The sequence below is a fragment of the Antennarius striatus genome, chromosome 8, assembly GCF_040054535.1.
Source record: "Antennarius striatus isolate MH-2024 chromosome 8, ASM4005453v1, whole genome shotgun sequence".
Classification (NCBI taxonomy): Eukaryota; Metazoa; Chordata; class Actinopteri; order Lophiiformes; family Antennariidae; genus Antennarius; species Antennarius striatus.
The window spans coordinates 18,667,344-18,686,078 of record NC_090783.1 but is presented as its reverse complement, the minus strand read 5'-3'; the positions used below and the strand labels follow the sequence as shown (position 1 = coordinate 18,686,078).

Below are 18,735 nucleotides of genomic sequence, written 5' to 3'. Positions count from 1 at the left end.
CAATTTCACTGGGGCAGTGAGGCATCCCGACCTGCATCTAATTTAGAGGGGATATGGGGAGCAGAGGAGGCAGAAGGCCTACAAATGCACTTCCCAAAAAACAAAACAGATGTGGGTTATTAAGTGTGTGTGTGTGTGTGTGTGTGTGTGTGTGTGTGTGTGTGTGTGTGTGTGTGTGTGTGTGCGCGCGTGTGTGTGTATATGTGTGTGTATGCGTGTGTGTCCGTGCATGTGTGCATGTGTGTATATGTGTGTATTTGTGTCTGATGTATAGAGGGACTAGAAATCATAGTGTGAGAAACAAAGTGAAGCCTAACCTTTCAAAGGAAACAATTCAACTGTGGCCTTTCCTGACTTGACACGCTTGGAAAAACCTCTGGAGGGAAATGGCATTCACCCTTTGATTTCCTATCATGACGCCATTTGCACTATCATTGTGGTGACATCTATAGTCGGATATACAGAGTTCAGAATGATTCCCGTGATATGGAAAGGGTTAAAAGCTTAATGTTACACAGTCTGCAAGGGATCCAGATGGAATACTTTTGTTGTATTTTTCTTGCTGTAAATGTGATTTATGGTGACAGCCAGTCTGTAAAATTACATTTACATATAGATTTACATTCCCATCAACATGTAATAATAGCACAGGCCTGAAAGACCTTACCATTCACTCACACATCTATGCACATGTTCTGACATTTCACAGCTAATATTAGTACCTTATTGAGGATAGTGAAAATGCCCAGCATGCATCAGACTGATAATAGTCTGTATAGTAGAAAACAGTGTACTGCAGAAAGAGATATGATGCCTTAGAAGTACAGCAGTTAATAATTCCACATCAGAAGTCATAAGGACATTTTATAATCAGACTACATGTTTCACAATAATGTAGTCGCAGAGTATTCTGCAAGCACATGCAACATCAGCAACCATAATATTTTGCACGATAGTAGCTCAACCAGCAATTTAAATTTTATTACCGATTTTCTGTTTTTGCAAGTTTTAATTTATAAAACCATCATAAATCTTTTCTTCAAGGATTGCCTGGAGAAGAAATTTTACATCTCAATAGGATTTTTATGGCTAAAAAAGGATGAATAAAATGTAAGAGTAACTAGGAAATATGTGAAGAAAGACAAAGGCTGAGAAGCATCGGAGACCCTCAGATGGACCTGAATGAAGACACTCAGTACATATAAATCATATCATGTATAAATCATATATATATCATATATACTCAATATATAATACTCAATTGTTAATTATTCGCATTTCAGGTAGTTGGTTTTTTTTTTAATGTGTTAAGTGCATTTACAATGGATACGACTGCCTTGGATTGTTAAGACCCTGATCATTCTGTGTTTCAGGCAAACCAGCTTTGCTCTGATTTCTTTCGATTGTTGGCTTTTTTTTGCAAATAAAATATTTGCATACACTTAAATCATATTCGTGTCTTAAGTTTACTTTTATTAAAAGTTAATTTACATAATTTGTTTACTGTGTGTGCCTGTTTGTGTGTGTGTGTAAGTGCAAAAATAGACATGGTGGAAATCTACAACCTCTCCGAGGAAGTATCATCTTATCGTGGTGGAGAAAGATCCTGAGAGCTATGTTGTTGGGAGTCTTGTACTCCTGGTAGCATCACCCATGGCAAAAAGGCCTTAGGTGAGGGACCAGACAAAGAATGGTTCAGAAGATCCAATTATAAATAGAAAAGGGAAACATGAGACCCTGCCCGGAGAAAGCCCAAGGCCCACGTCTGGAGCCAGGCCTGGACGGAGGGTCCGTAAATGAGCACCTGATGACTAGGTCTGCCACAAGGCCCAGCCGGGCTCAGTCAGAAGAGGCAACATGGATTTTCCCAACCCCTATGGATGGACTGGGCAGGGAAGACTGATGAGGTTGGATGCGGTGCCATATAGGTGGCAGTGAAGACAGGGGGTCTCAACAGAATAGACCCAGGTGGCAGAAGCTGGATTTGGGGATGTGGAATGTCACCGCACTGGTGGGGAAGGAACCGGAGCTTGTGAGGTGGAGAATTACCAGTTGCGTCTGGTGGGGTTTACCTCCACATATAGCCTTGGTTCTGGATCCAAACTCCTGGACAGGGTTTGGACTTTGTTCTTCTCTGGAATTGCGTGAGGCACGGGGCGGGTATGGGGATACTCACAACTCCCCGGCTGAGCGCTGCTGAATAACATCATGGAGTTTTTGGCCTTCTTGGGGTCCCTAAATGGGGTCCTTCACTGGACCCCTGTTGGGGAATCCATTATTCTCCTGCGGGACTTCAATGCACACGTCAGCAATGACGGAGACACCTGGAGGGGCGTGATTGGAAGGAACAGCCTCCCTGATCTAAACCTGAGTGACGTTATGTTGTTGGACTTACATGCTACTCATGGATTGTCCATAACTAACACCATTTTCAAACACAAGTATGCTCATAGGTGTAACTGGTACCAGATCACCCTGAGTCGGAAGTCAATGATCGACCTTGTGATTGTGTCATCTGAGCTTAGACTGTATGTTTTGGACTCTCAGGTGAAGAGAGGCGCAGAGCTGTCAACTGATCACCACCTGGTGGTGTGTTGGGTCCACCAGGTCAAACCTCTGGATTGGCCTGGTAAGCCCAAACGAGCAGTTTGGGTGAACTGGGAACGTTTGGAGGGAGACTCTGTCGGCAAGGCCTTCAACTCCCATCTCCGAAGGAACTTCTCTTGCATCCCTGTGGAGACGGAGACATTGAACTTGAGTGGTTGATGTTCAGCTTTCATTGCTGAAGGTCTTGGTTTCCTCAAGGGGCATTAACCTTCGAACACCGTGGTGGAATCTGTTGATCAATAAAGGTCAAGGTACCGACAGGCGAGAAGGGCTGCAGCCTCGGCTGTGATGGAGGCAAAACAGAGGGTGTGGGAGAGCTTCGGAGAGTCTTTGGAGAAGGACTTTCGGATGGCAACACAGTTGTTCTGGAAGACTGTCCGACACCTCAGGAGGTGGACACAGGGGACCATCCAAGTTGTGTGCAGCAAGGATGGAACACTGTTGACCTTGACTGAGGAGGTTGTTGGTTGTTGGAAGGAACACTTTGATGAATCACTAAGTCCAACTACCCCAAATGACCCGCCCTATGTTTCAGAGGCAGATTTGGAGGATGATGGGGGACTCAAATCAGTCTCTCTGGGTGAAGTCACTGAGGTGGTTAAACAAATTTCTGGTGGCAAAACCCCAGGTGTTAATGAGATTCGCCCTGAAATACTGAAGGCCCTGGGTGCTGAGGGGCTGTCATGGAGTACCGAAAGATTGGGAGACTGGGCGGTGGTTCCTCTTTTTCAGATGGGTGACCGCAGGGTGTGCACCAACTACAGGGGCATCACACTCTTCAGCCCCCCTGGGAAAGTTTTCTCCATGGTGCTGGAAAGGAGGGTCCGTCCAATTGTCGAACCTCAGATTGAGGAGGAACAATGTGGATTCCGTCCTGGTCATGGAACAACGGACCAGCTCTTTACTTTTGCAGAGATCCTGGAGGGGGCTTGGGACTATGCCCATCCATTTAACATAAGTTGTGTGGACTTAGAGAAGGCATATGATTGGATCCCCAGGGATATACTTTTGGAGGCAGTGGGGGAGTATAGGACAACTCCTAAGGGCCATCCAATCCGTGTACATCCAAAGTGAGAGTTGTGTTTGAATCATTGGCAGTAAGTCAGACTAGTTCCAGGTGGTCGTTGGCCTTTGCCTGGACTGCGCTTTATCACCTATTCTGTTTGTGATTTTCATGGACAGGATATTGAGGTGTAGTCGTGGTAAGGAGGGTTTACAGTTTGGTAGGCTGAGGATTGCATTGCTGCTTTTTGCAGATGATGTGATCCTGTTTGCATCATTGGCCTGTGACCTGCAACACTCACTTGTCCGGTTTGCAGCGGGAATGAGGATCAGCACCCCCAAATCTGAGGCCATGGTTCTTCGCAGGAAACTGGTGGACTATCTTCTCCGAGTGGGGAATGAGGTCTTTAACCAAGGTAAGGAGTTTAAGTATCTTGGGATCTTGTTCACAAATGAGGGAACAATGGAACATGAGGTTGGCGGAAGAATTGGGGCAGCAGGAGCGGTATTGTGGTCGCTTTATTGCACTGTTGCAGCAAAGAGAGATTCAAACCAACAAGTAAAATTCTCCATCCACCACTGAATCTTTGTTCCTACCCTCACCTATGATCATGAGCGATGGGTCATGACTGACAGAATGAGATCGCGGATATAAGTGGCCGAAATGGGCTTTCTCAGGCGGGTAGCTGGTGTCTCCCTTAGAGAAAGGTTGAGAAACATTGCTATTCATGAGAGGCTCAGAGGAGAGCCACTGCTCCTTTGCCTGGAAAAGAGTCGGCTGAGGTGGGCATCTGGTGTGGATGCCACCAGGGAGACCTCGGGGCAGACCCAGGATTAGGTGGAGGGATTATATTTCAACACTATCTTGAGAACACCTTGGGATCCCCCAGTCAGAGCTGGTTGATGTCCACAAGGACATGGTTTGGAGATTTGAGGGTGACTGATTCAAGTTAAGGCGTGGACCAAAAGTTTGATGTGTGAACTGCTGGCTGGAGAGGTATCCTTGAGCAAGACACTGAACTCGACAAGGTGCTACTAGGAGCGCTTTTAAGTGACTGCTCATCAGTCGACCATTTCTTCATTATTTACATGTCTACAGGTCCTTTTTGTGTGCGTGTACAGTATATGTTTCTTTTTTACATTTGAATGTAAAAACAAAGTACCCCACTGGATATTAAACCATCTCAGACATCATGGTCACAACTACTGAAAACCAACCTATTAAAAATGAGTAACAGAACACGTTTGTCTACAGCTCAAGGCAGAGTGACTGTAAGAACACCAGCTACAATGCATTTGTTATACTCTTAAGTCACACCTCTTGTCTGATAGTTACATCCCGCTTCAAAGCGGTGATGTATTGTGATTGAGTTTTTGTGTGTTCGTCTGTCCGTCCGTCCGTCCGTTCATCTGTCCGTTAGTTAATCCACCAAATATCTTTGCAACCATTGCAGATAGAAAGGTGAAACAAAAAGCCCATTACTCGGCAGCAAAGGGGATGAAAATGAGATGATGACCTTGACCTTGAGAAAACTAGTTCAAGGTAAAATTTCAACTTTTGTACACTCAGGAACCGGATAAGATAGAAAGACGAGGGAGAAGGCCAGTGTAAGTGAGACCATAGATCAAAGCTACTGCTTTTATCTATGAAAAGCACTAGTGGTCTTTGACCTATGCACGTAGGTCAGGGTAAAATCAAAGAACTAGCTTTGATTAATGCAAGTCGGTCAGGGTAAAATTTTCAATTCAGGGGTGTCGAGGGATGTTGCAGTCTGTGACTGCATTGGTTCTTCTTTGTTTTGTGTCACTTTCGTGTCATTCCAGATCATGTCTCATCAGCAATCAGCTCATTCCCTTCACCTGCCTTCTCTTCATATGCCTGCTCAGCCCTCTGCTCACGTTCGCCTGTCGTTTGTCTGATTCATCTGCCTGTTGGACTGATTACCTGGAACCTGAAGCCTGCCTGTGTACTATAAACCTCTTTGAGTGTGAGTGACCCGCCTGCTACTCAGTTGTGCTTTTGGGTTTGCCCTGCCAGTTGTGTTCGAGCCCTGACACTCTTGTAGTTGTATGTCCTAACAAGCCACAGAATGACACACTTATGCCTGGCAGTGTCCAGAGCTAACTGTGTTTGATTCAGCTATTGGTGCAAAGCAGTCCTGTGATGATTGGCATATGTCCTTTTTTGAGGAGTCCATTTAACTGGCTAATGTGCTGAAGTCACCAGCAGCCTTACCTTTCATCCGGTCTAGGAGTCCGCTGGAGAACAGTGATGTGATGATCCATCTCATACTTGATCTCTGCGGCACAGAGTTGCCCGCAAAGAGATCATATCTCATGTTGCATTTCTGAAACATTGTCCACTGCACACTTAATGAAGTTCTCATATGTGATTGATCTAATTCTGGCTTATGTTGAATGACAGATTAGTTACATAGATTCACTCTGTCTTTGGGGGCACAGATTGTTTCTCCTTGACAGTCTTCACACTTTATCTCCACTGGCTAATAAACTTTGTCATTTTTATGAAATGTCTGAACAGGAGAGGTACGGACATCTTTTCGATGCACAGGAGGAAAACTGCTAATAAAGTCTACAGAAAACACTACAATGAGTGGATATACAGTATAGTTTGTGTGTATAGAGGGAAGAGTAGAATTTTATTGATCCCTTAAGGAGGTTCCGTCAAAGAAATTAACTATAATGTATAGCATCACTGATGAGTAACTTACGAGTAACTTAACCAATTAAAACTGAGACCAAAATTTGAAAGAACCGTAATCTTGTCTCCAAATAAAACTATGACAATAAAATATGAAAACTCGTCCTGTCATGAACAGTCGCTAATAATGACATATTTAAAAAAATTGAAGTTATGATTCCCCAGATAAACAAAAATTAATGTGACTATGTTATCTTTGATCGTGAATACATAAACATTTTCAAACTGTTTCAATCAGAGGTTTCTGAATATCTTTTTCTCTTAATAAGCTTTTCATAGTCTACACAAATTCTGGCATAAACATGTAATGCAACTGACATGCAACTAAAAACAGGAAAAGCATGGAAAATTCTGCTTGATTACATTGATTACCTATCTCTGTGTAACTGTTAAAATCCTGGCAACAGTACGAAGACACCGAAAAAACAGTCAAAAAACACTACGTCTAAAAATTTACACAAAACAGTTGATAACCCCATAATAACTGCGTTTGCACTCCGTGAAACGTTTTATTCGGCCAACCATTTTTAAAATGTATCCTGCGATACCCGGAAGTTGTTTGTCTACTCTCTGTAAGCTGGAACGTTGTTTTGACACCTCTACCTCTCTGACCAGTGTTTTGGATAAAGGTGAGATTTTGGTTACTGACATTAGATATCAAACATTTGCCGTGAAAGCTTGACCAAAGGGAGTTCCAAATATGTATGGTCTTATGTTATGTATGATAAAATGCCTCATTTTTTACGTCTGTCCTCCTGCTCATAACCACGTGGACAGACAGGAGCGATACAAACTAACAAAACTGTCTTGTTTTTGGAAGCAATTATAAAGTGATCAATGTTCAAAGACAGTTTGAGGGTGTATGGGCACAGTCGAGTGGTCATACTTCACAGTGAAGTGGTCACACAGAGCTAACATCCTATTTCCGACTCACTGCTAGTTCTTTAGCATTTAGCTAGCAGTGGCTAAACTCGATGTAGTTACACAAGTGTATACCTTATTGTTAAATTCAAATTTCTAGTCTTTTGAAATTTGTTTTAATCAGATGTGGCCTCACTATTTCTTTGGGTTTCGAAAACATACCTCCGAGGCGTTTTCTCCCTAAATTATGGTAGTGCAGTATACAGTCTCAAACTATATTCACTTTGTAGTATTCAGTTGTAATCAGTCAAAAACTCTCTCTCTCTCTCTCTCTCTCTCTCTCTCTCTCTCTCTCTCTCTCTCTCTCTCTCTCTCTCTCTCTCTCTCTCTCTCTCTCATATATATAATAAATATTAACTTGGTCTCTTGCATGTTTATTATCAAACCTTGTTGCCAACCAAATCTATCCACTGATTGGTGAACTGAGGATATTTCCATTTAGGTTTTATTATTATTGTTATTATTATCATCAATAATAATCATGTAATTGAATGGTTTTTTTAAATTATGACCCATCCCCGATTGCAAGTATGGTAAGTGTTTTGCAGTTTTGAATGGAAGGATCATCTAACAGTAGGTTTAGAGTCATGATTTTTATTATGGTACACACATATAGGATAAAGCGTATACAAACGCACACACACACACACATGCACGCACTCACACACTCGCAAATGACCGTTTGGATAGATTCAAACCCTGATTACTGCCGCGTCAGCAGCCACAAATCTCCCTTTCATTGTTGAGCTACTTGGGCTTAGCCACAAGATAGTCCATGGAAATGTCTTATCAATACTTCCTGTATGTAACGTCCATCCCTGAGAAAAGTTTTAATTTGGTAGATTAAGTGAACACTCCTGTATATGTGGACCATAACTGTGTTGGAGCTTTTAATACTTCACATTCCACCACTGTGAGACAAGGTTGGTTATTTGTCTGTGCCACTTCTCTGCTCTCCTTTTCAGTGTGACGCTGAAGTTCTACTAAACTTAAGAACGATTGCTCTGTCTTTCCTACAGGGAAGACTCTTCTTTCTGTCCCTTTAATCCCCCAGTGGCCAGCTTGTGACCATGTAGCGTGGCGTTTCTGCGGTGAGTGCGGTCTGGGAGCCAATCATCTCCAGCCATCATGGCAAAGACACGCAGGACTGGACAAAGCAATGGGCCAGTGCCCCTTCTCTGTTCTGTGTGTGTATGTGTGTGTGAGATGGAGCACTGGAGAGATAGAGATTTGGAAAATTAGCAGGGCTGGGTGAATTTAGATAATTTCATTAATTTGGAGTGATATTGTTTCTAAAAGCTGAGCTATAAAAGCCTTGTTTAAGAAGTTGACAAGTGAAGGAAAAGGCACGGAGCGTAGCTGATCCATGCTGTTTCTCAGCTTTATTAACAAGCCCTGAGATGGATTTCAGCTGAAGACAAAAGTCTTCCTGTATTTAATGCTTGTTCTTCTGAGCTGTAGATTGTTGTGGACATAACATTGGTTGGTTGAGTTTAATAGTTAGGAGGAAAATAAATAACCAGCAATTCAAATAATTATCCCTTGATTTGACATCCTGAGTTGATATTTCAAGATTGGTTGTTACATCATGTTGATTTAATGTTGCCCTCTAATTTAAATTGTTATGATTATGAATACTTGACTGTAGAATTTTAGATAATGGAGCTTTTACCTAACATTTGAATGCAATACATAAAGTAGGCTTTAAACTGTAATGAAAATTTGATGACAAGGGTAAGTGTTAACATTAAAGGATCCAGAATAAATATGTTGATGCTGTATGCTATTTTTATTACTATTAATTTTAACAATTAAATTAACATTATTCAGTTCTGGCCCCTGGGCTGTTATTTGTTTGTTTTTTGTGATGTTTGGTTCTGAGCTATTAGTTGAAAAAACATTTGATGTTGTCAGTATAGACTACAAGTAACTTTTTCATAGTCAAATTATTACTATAATCACTAGCTGCAGCTTTGATTGTGTTATGCAGTGGAAAATGTTGTATTTGCAGTTTTGCACAAATAAAACTTAACAGGCTTAAATTTGTTTCCCCTAATTATTGTAGCTATAAGCTATTGTTACCAATCTTGCATATGCATGTTATTGCATTCATTTTTAGGTTGCAATACGCAAATGATAAATCCATTGTAATGACTATGATATCGCCTTGCTTTTGTGTTTTTATCATTGCAGGTATATTCAACATCTCCCCAGCTGTATATGTACATACTAGTGTGGATAAGCTGTGTGGTCATAAGTTTACTGTGCTCAGAGGAATGTACTGTCCATACCAAGATAGAGAGGAGTTTGAGGATGAGCTTTATAAAGAAGATGAGGGGGACTCCGAGGACTCCGAGGCCAATAGTGAGCTGGAGTTCCATCTCTATAGCCAGCTCCACTACTCCTCTAATGCTGGGGACATGGAGGAGCAGTTGGGAAAAGGAGAAGTGTTGGATGGCAAGGATAGTATGCAGCCTGAAATGACTGAAGTGGAATTAGATGTTGAAGGAAATCAGGAGGACACTGATGGAAATAAGCGGTTGTCACCAAATATAAGCAAGTTACAGCAACATCTGAAGAAACATGATATCCAGAAGAAGAGAAAAAATGGCACCAAAGTTGAGAAGCCATCAATTCGTTTTGAGGAGGTCATTGTGATTGACTCCAGCTCTGATGTCATCTCGATCTCTGAGGGTGACAGCGATGATAAAAATGGGGTCTGTGCGTTCAAGGGTAAAGGGTCACAGCGACTCCAGACTTCAACGCCTGCCCAACAGGTGAGAATAATCTGCTGTGGGACTCTTCGTGTAAATGAATACCATTCACTAAGCCACACCCCTTTTTGACCCTTAAACCATAAAACAAATGGAGATAGATAGTCATCAGTATATTCATCAATCTGATATTTATCTGTAATATTTTAACTTTTTTTCCATAGAAACATAATTTTCAAGGTGAATCGGAAGGTGGTCATTTAGTCCAAAGCAGACTAAATGCAGAACTGCTAAATTTTTTACAAAAATTAATAAGTAGTTTTGACTTTCAATTATTCATCTTTTCTTTATTTTTTGAGTCTTTCACATGAAATAATTTTAAGGTGAATCGGAAGGATGTCCATCATCGGAGCATAAATCCTAAAGAGCAGAGAATATGTTATATATTGATAGTCTTCTTCTTTAGGTTTTTCCCTTCAGGGTTCGCCACAAGGAATCAGTTGCCTCCATCTAACCCTGTCTTCTGCATCCTCTTCTCTCACACCAACTACCTTCATGTCCTCTTTCACTACATCCATAAACCTCCTATTTGGTCTTCCTGTAGACCTCCTGCCTGGCAGTTCAAAACTCAGCATCCTTCTACCAATATATTCACTACCTCTCCTCTGGACATGTCCAAACCATCTCAGTCTGGCCTCTCTGACTTTATCTCCAAAACCTCTTAACATGTGCTGTACCTCTGATGTACTCATTCCTGATCCTGTCCATTCTGGTCACTCCCAAAGAGAACCTCAGCATCTTCATCTCTGCTACCTCCAGCTCTGTCTCCTGTCTTTTCCTCAGTAACACTTTCTGTAGACCAAACAACTGGTCGCTGGTCTCACCATAGTTTTGTACACATTTCCTTTCATTTTAGCTGAAAGTCTTCTATCATACATCACACCTGACACTTTTCTCCACCTGTTCCATCCTGATTGTACAGGATTCATAACCCCTTTTCCGCACTCTCCATTGCTCTGGACCAGTGGTTCTTAACCTTGTTGGAGGTACCGAACCCCGCTGGTTTCATATGCTCACTCAACGAACCCTTCTTTAGTAAAAAATTAATAAAGAAATTCAAATATAAGACATACGTATATGTTTTACTGGTGTATTTAATGAATTATGCATTAATGTCACCTTTTTCAAAGAACAAAACCAAGACAGTGCATGAACTCACATGAAATGACCTACCTGCAAGTCAGTGTGACTTCTGCTGTTGTTATTGAGAGACCAGTTCAGATATGCGTGGCTTCACCTTGGCAAGTCCTACTCTCCTGTCATTTTCACAGCAAAGTCTGTTTCTTTTGTTTTCCATGCGGCTCAAGGAAGTGTTCCTTTATTTTTGCCAGTGCGAGAGTAGAGTTGCTCAACTTGACATTGCAAATCATGCAGAATGCAGACTCCTATCAAGTTCCAGTAAACATGTAAATTCATGTTGCATATATTTGTCCGACCACTTTCTTTTTTTGCTCAACATAGTTACTATGACTTAAAATATTAAGAAAGCAGTCAGATGACGTGCCATCATAACAGGCATAAATCGACTACTGAGTGCGCAAATTCCCATGTAGCACAGGTAGGCTAATCAAAGTAGCGACATCACCAGCAGCCAGTGATGGTTAACTGGGCGTGTCATCACAAATTGACTTGATGTGTCAAACGTACACAGTGATTCGTGGATGTTTGGCAAAAACACCCGATACGATGTGTCGGGTGTTTTGTCTTGACGTCCGTCTCCGCCGAACCCCTGAGACCGACTCACCGAACCCCTAGGGTTCAATCAAACCCAGGTTAAGAACCACTGCTCTGGACTGTTGACCCTTAGTACTTAAAATCCTCCACCTTCTTAATCCCTTCTCCCTGTAACCTCACTCTTCCACTTGGATCCCTCTCATTCACACACATGTACTCTGTCTTACTGCGGCTAACCTTCATGCCTCTCCTTTCCAGGACAAACCTCCACCTCTCTAGCTTCTCCTCCACCTGTTCCCTGCTCTCACTGCAGATCACAATGTCATCTGCAAACATCTTAGTCCATGGAGATTCCTGTCTAACCTCGTCTGTCAGCCTGTCCATCACCATAGCGAACAAGAAAGGGCTCAGAGCTGATCCCTGATGCAGTCCCACCTCCACCTTGAACTCCTCTGTCACACCTACAGCACACCTCACCACTGTCTTACAGTCCTCATACATGTCCTGCACCGTTCTAACATACTTCTCTGCCACTCCAGACTTCCTCATAAAATACCACAGTTCCTCTCTGGTCACCCTGTCATCAGCTTTCTCCAGATCTACAAAAACACAATGCAGCTCCTTCTAGCCTTCTCTGTACTTTTCTATCAACATCCTCAAAACAAATACTGCATCTGTGGTACTCTTTTTTGGCATGAAATTGTACTGCTGCTAACAAGTGCTCACTTTTGTCATTAGTCTTACTTCAACTACTCTTCCCCATAACTTCATTGTATGGCTCATCAGCTTTATTGCTCTAGTTGCCACAACTCTGCACATCTCTCTTGTTCTAAAAATGGGCACCAGCACACTTCTCCTCCATTCCTCAGGCATCTTCTCACTATCTAAGATCCTGTTGAACAACCCAGTCAGAAACTCTACTGCCACCTCTCCTAGACACTTCCATATCTTCACAGGTTTATCATCAGGACTGAGTGCCTTTCCACTCTTCATCCTCTTCAGTGCTCTCCTCACTTCATCCTAACTAATCTTCGCTACTTCCAGCTACCTCTTCTAGTCTTTGTTTTCTCTCATGTTTTGTTCCCGACTACATGATGGGGAACATGTATTGAAGGCAACAACCCAGGAGTCGGTGAACGCAGCCTGACTTTCTCGTCCCCAATTCAGTGCCTGCATCAAATCGTCTAATTATAACCATAAAGACACTGTCTCTATCTGGCCTATCTGGCTGTCTCTCTCTGTCACTCTTTCTCTTACCCTGTCCTTATCTTCCTTTTATTTCTTTTCCACCCAACCGGTCAAGGTGGATGACCGCCCAAAAAAGTCTGGGTCCTGCCCGGAGTTTCTTCCTCAGCAAGGGAGTTTTTCCCCTCCACTGTCACTTATGCTTGCTCTGGAGGGTTCAGTTACGTTTTTCTGTCTATTAAAGTGGTTTAAAATACCTGTTGCCATGATTAAGCGCTATATAAATAAAACATGATTGACTGATTGATTGATCATTTTCCTCATTCATCAAAGTACTCTTTCCATCTTCCCATCACAATACAGGCACCTGTCAATACACTTCCATCCTTATCCTATAACCCTAACCTGCTGCATGTCCTTCCCATCTCTGTCTCCCCAACTTGTCTAGATCAGTCGCTCCCTGCTTACTGTCTAACCTACTATAGAAGTTATCATAAACCCCTTGTTTGGCCTTTTGCTACCTCCACTTTCATCTTACGCTGCATCTCCCTGTACTCCTGTCTACTCTCCTCAGTCCTCTCAGTGTCCCACTTCTTCTTAGCTAACCTCTTTCTCTGTATATACTTCTGTACCTCCTCATTCTACCACCAGGTCTCCTTATCTACTGTCCTTCCAGATGCCACACCAAGTACAGTACTCTCCTACCTGTTGTCCCTGATCACATTAGCTGTAGTTGTCCAGTCATCTGGAAGCACCTCCTGACCACCCAGAGCCTGGCTGAACTCCTTCCTGAAAGTCATGCAACACTCTTCCTTTTTAAGTTTCCACCATTTCATCCTCTGCTCTGCCTTTGCCCTCTTCATCTTCCTCACCACCAGAGTCATCCTACACACCACCATCCATGCTGTTTGGCCACACTCTCACCTACCACTACTTGGCAGTCACTGATCTCCTTCAGATTATACCGTCTACACAAGATGTAGCCTACCCGTGTGCTCTCACTTCCACTCTTATAGGTCACCTTATGTTCCTGCCTCTTCTGGAAGAAAGTATTTACTATAGCCGTTTCCATCCTTTTCGCAAAGTCAACCAAAATCTGTCCTCCTGCATTCCTTTCCTGGATACCAAACCTGCTCATCACCTCATCACCTCTGTTTCTTGCACCAACATGTCCATTGAAGTCTGCACCAGTGACAACTTTCTAACTTCTAGGTATGCTCTGCATCACTTCATCAAAGTTCAACCAGAATTTCTCCTTCTCCTCCAGTTCACATCCTACTCGTGGAGCATACCCATTAACAACATTGCACATCACACCTTCAATTTTTAGCTTCAGACTCATCACTCAATCTGACACTCTTTTTACCTCCTGGACATTCCTAACAAACTCTTCCTTCAAGATAACTCCTACTCCTTTTCTCTTCCTCTCTACACCATGATAGAACAACTTGAACCCTGCTCCTAAACATCTAACCTTGCTACCTTTCCACCTGGTCTCCTGGACACACAGTATGTCTACCTTCCTCCTCTGCATCATGTCAACCAACTCTCTACCTTTTCCTGTCATAATTCCAACATTCAACGTCCCTATTCTCAGTGCTATACTCTAGGCATTCCTCTTCTCTCTCTTCCTATGAACACACTTTCCTCCTCTCCTTCATCGACCAACATTAGTCCAATTTCCACCGGCACCCTGTAGGTCAACAGCACCGATGGCGGTCGTTGTTAACCCGGACCTTGAACGATCCGGTATAGAAGTCACAGATTTGATTCGCATGTTAGATCTGGCAAAAGTTTTACGTCGGATGCCCTTCCTGACACAACCCTCTGTATTTATCCGGGCTTAGGACTGGCACAATAAGACACTGGCTTGTGCTGGGTAATTTATACGTACTTGCCAATTGATCTTTTGTGATCGGTTGAATAGGGAGCAATTTCACATGACTTCCTGCTCTACGGAGCATTGCCCAAATCTTGAGCTAAGAAGTTGAAGTTTGAACAAAAAAAATAACTGCCTCCTTTTTATTTTTCTTCTTATTCGTAGCTAGTAAGTGGTTTGATCATTTTAGTATTGGATGCATCATGGTGAAACTTAAATCAACATTATTGTTGCTATTTGGTTTATCTAGGGAGCCCAGAAAAGGAAGATGGCTGTTGGTGCTCCAGTGATGGTAGACTCCAGCAGCTCAGAATCGTCTGATTCAGAGTCATCAGAATCGAAGTCTCCATCTGAACTGCCTGATCCGTCTGATTCTTCTGATTCGGATTATCTGGAAAACTGGATGATCCTGGGCCGAGGAAATCAGGACGGAGACAAATCCATCTCACTCAACTTGGAGGGAGGGTCTGACAGCAAAGCAGGTGTGTATTTGTCTGTGTATGAGTGTTTCACATTTACCATTTTAATATGTTTGGTGCATTTGAACGTGCATGACCAAGAGAATGGATGCAGTAATTTTGTCGCTCAAAACACAACATACCTGCACCATATTGATAAGAAGAGGGCACTGTGTGCGTGTGTGTGTTTGTGTGTCTGTGTGTGTGTATGTGCGTACATATTGTATGTACATATGCAGCATCTGTCTCTGCATGTTCAAGAATTTGTGAGATCCTGTAAGCATTCTTGGCACCGTCGGCCCGGCCTCTTGCTTCTATGATGCATCTTTAAGTATGTTTATGTCCATTATGTATTGATATGTGTGTGAGGGCTTGAGCAAGTATGAATATTTGTGTTTATAAATTATTCCTATTCTAATCAGCATGCATGTGTACATGCACATGCATACCAACAACCGTAACGCTAATGCTCAAAACAAACAGAGGCAACAATGTAGCAGGACAGGAAGGAGCTGTTGGGAGAGATGGGAGCAATCAAAAAATGAATAAAAATGTTCTGCTCAAATCTCTTCAGATCTACGCATTATCTTAACCTCTCCAGTTCCTGTCCTGCACCCATCCTATTCCCTCCTACCTAACACTCTCCTATCTCATTCTTTTATCTTTTTTTCTCAGAATTGTGTTCTCCATCTCTCTCACTTTCTCTCTGTCTCTCACTGCTTCTTCCTCATTTGAATTTCCCTGGGCTGATGTTTCTGCAAGAGTGCGCACTGCCTCCTCTACACACAACTGGGCTTGAGGAGGGGTTTTGGAGCTGGAGGGAAGGTTTGAGGTTTTGGCTTGGAAAGAAGGATTTTAGGTCTCTGTCCCCCTTTACTCTTTTTCTCTCTTTTTCTCTCTTTATCTCTCTCTCGCTCTCGCTCACGCTCTCGCTCTCGCTCTCTCTCCCTTGTCTGGCTTCTCTCTGTGATCTTTGGAGCTTGACCTCATGTCTGCATATGGGGGGTCATGGGTGTGGTGTGGAAGGGGTCCTAAAGTGGGAGGAATGAGGGAGGGATTAGTAAAAAAAAAAAAAGGATTGAAAAGAAATTTGGGGGATGAGCCTCCCATGTACTGAGGTGGAGGCTAATACATAGCTAGTAGGGATATACAGGTCATTGGCCAGGCTGGTCATTGGATCGGATATCCAGTCTTTTTTCCTCTACGCAAGGAACATAGATTAATTTTAAAATAATTGTCAGTTATAGTAGACAATGTTTGTCAAATCTGCCAAGGAGATTTCTTTAGTATTGTTAAAATTTTTGCACAAATTATTCTTTACAGGTTTTCATGAAATGGGATGGGAGGGTTTGGCAAATGGCAAGAAAACCATTTGGATGGGATATTTTTAATCTACAAGTGTATGTCATCAGCGAAATATAGTGAAGTAAAGCATATGATATAAATCTCAAATGTTGGAGTATAAAAATAAAGTAGCAGAAAATCTAAATACTTTTTTAGTGCAACTACCTTTAAATTGTACTGAATTCAACTGTAAATTTTAGATTTTTCTTTTTTGACTTAGAATAATTTATCTTTTAATATTTTTTAACCTTCAAGCAATGTCTGTGTCTGTGACACAAGAATTTCATTACCCAATGACATCGAGATGAGTTTTCTTCACCTGCGAATAAAGGCTTGATTGAGTAAATAATATTGGTAACTGCACATTCAATTGTCTAGTTGAATGTGCACTACATATATGCATATATGCACTAATATATATACTTATGTATATGTGTATATATGTGTATATATATGTGTATGTATATATATATATGTATACAGTATATGGCTGTAAATTGATGTTGTTTCCAAATGTCAGGTAAGTGTGATGACTGTTCCGTATTTGCATTGTTATTGGTCCTGACCCTTTTTACGCAGTACTGTAATTCTAAGGATTTTTTATTTGTTGACAATGGAGTGTAGCCATATGTACATTTTTATTACAGTGATTATGCTTAAGAACAAAGCTAGAAATGAATGAACTGGTTGAAGCAAACAATTTAGAAGGTCATAACATGACTCCATAAAACCCCTTGATAAGCTAGTCAGTGAAGTGCTCATTGTGATTTTGCAACTTGCTTCATTTTATTGAAAACGTAAATGAAATACAGTAATCCAGGAATTGGTGATCAGAGTAATCAATAATGAAAGTTAATATTCGTGGTTGTATTCTATTCTAGTCCTTCGTTCTGTTCTTGTCTGTCGGCTGACTTTTTGCACAATTTCTTTTGAGTGCAAACTGCATGTATGTTGTTACTGATTGACTTTTTTATTGATTTCACATACACTTACTGCAAAAACAGTATGCTATGAAACTGTGTACAAGCTATATATAGTTGGTACCATAAAAGCAGCTGGTCATTGTTTTGATTAGTCCTCTTGTCTTCTTTGCTGGTGCTGATTTTAATTATGCCTCAGGCTGAGATAGCACACAGGCCTACTTTTTCTATCTTCACATTTGCAAGAAACTGAAATACAGAGCATTTTTTATGTTATGGTTGGTTGAAGGTTTATGACTGCAAAAAATTGTTACATCTATAATCCAGGGCTGTTGGATAAATCTGAAGATTGATTTCTGTTTTCATATTCCATGTTACGTTTTGACTGCAGTCACCTGGGAGTCTAGCTCATTTTTCATTTTTTTTTTCACATTTGTATACATGTGAGTAACAGGTTTGCACAGCAGTGCCTAATACTATTTGTACGTTTTAAGCCCATCTCAGCATCTCCATCAAATCACATTCACTACACTTAGTCCCACTTCACCCTGCAAAAATTGAATCATTTCATCTTCGTTCTCTCTCTGTCTCTCTCCTACATGATTTCACTCATGGTTTTTATCAAACTCATGGACACACACATGGCCCCAATGACTATCTGTCACCTGGCTGTACAGTGGACAGCTGCTAGTGGGTGGACCTGTGGTGACAACGGATAAGAAAAAGAGAAAAGATAGTCGAAGGAGGCGGATGAATGAGGGCTGGCAGCTTGTCCAGCAGCCATGCAGCAGCAGCCAGACGGAACAAGAGAGAAAAAGTAGGACTCCAGCTCAGTGCCTATCCCATTTGGAGAGGTAGGCATGGATATGCCGTGAATGAGTCTGGGGTGTAGGCAGGATGGGCTGAAGCTAAACTCGAATCGTAAGTGGTTAAACTTCAGTCAGTGGTCACACTTTTTTTCCTATTCTCCGTTGCTTCCCACCTTTGCTTTTTTTGTCCCCTTGGTTTTGGTCAGTGCACACAAAACTTTGTTTGAGGCTTAGAGCGTCAGCTCTGACTTGCTATCAGGGTGGTTGATCACCTGAGTGTGTTGAACTGTGAGTGTGTGTTGGGGTGGCCTGTGGGGGGTCTTGCTGAATTAGGAAGATGCTAGAATATGTGTCTGTACCTAAAGGTTAGCTCGTCTCTGTCTGGAGCAAGCAGAAAGGTAAGCTCCTTTTTACTCCACTCGACTCAGCTGTACTCAAAT

At 42.0% G+C, this 18,735-nt stretch overlaps 1 protein-coding gene across 2 annotated transcripts in view; it reads left to right on the top strand.

Moving 5' to 3' along the window:
* Nucleotides 1-6,885: 6,885 nt before the first annotated feature.
* Nucleotides 6,886-18,735, top strand: part of zcchc7 (zinc finger, CCHC domain containing 7) — a 53,275-nt gene continuing 41,425 nt past the window's right edge. For both annotated transcript variants that reach the window (XM_068321532.1, XM_068321531.1), the window contains exons 1-4: nucleotides 6,886-6,960; nucleotides 8,272-8,343; nucleotides 9,446-10,029; nucleotides 15,015-15,246. In XM_068321532.1, coding sequence (XP_068177633.1) covers nucleotides 9,529-10,029; nucleotides 15,015-15,246 — 733 coding nt within the window. In that variant the 5' untranslated portion in view covers nucleotides 6,886-6,960; nucleotides 8,272-8,343; nucleotides 9,446-9,528. The remainder of the gene's footprint in view (nucleotides 6,961-8,271; nucleotides 8,344-9,445; nucleotides 10,030-15,014; nucleotides 15,247-18,735) is intronic.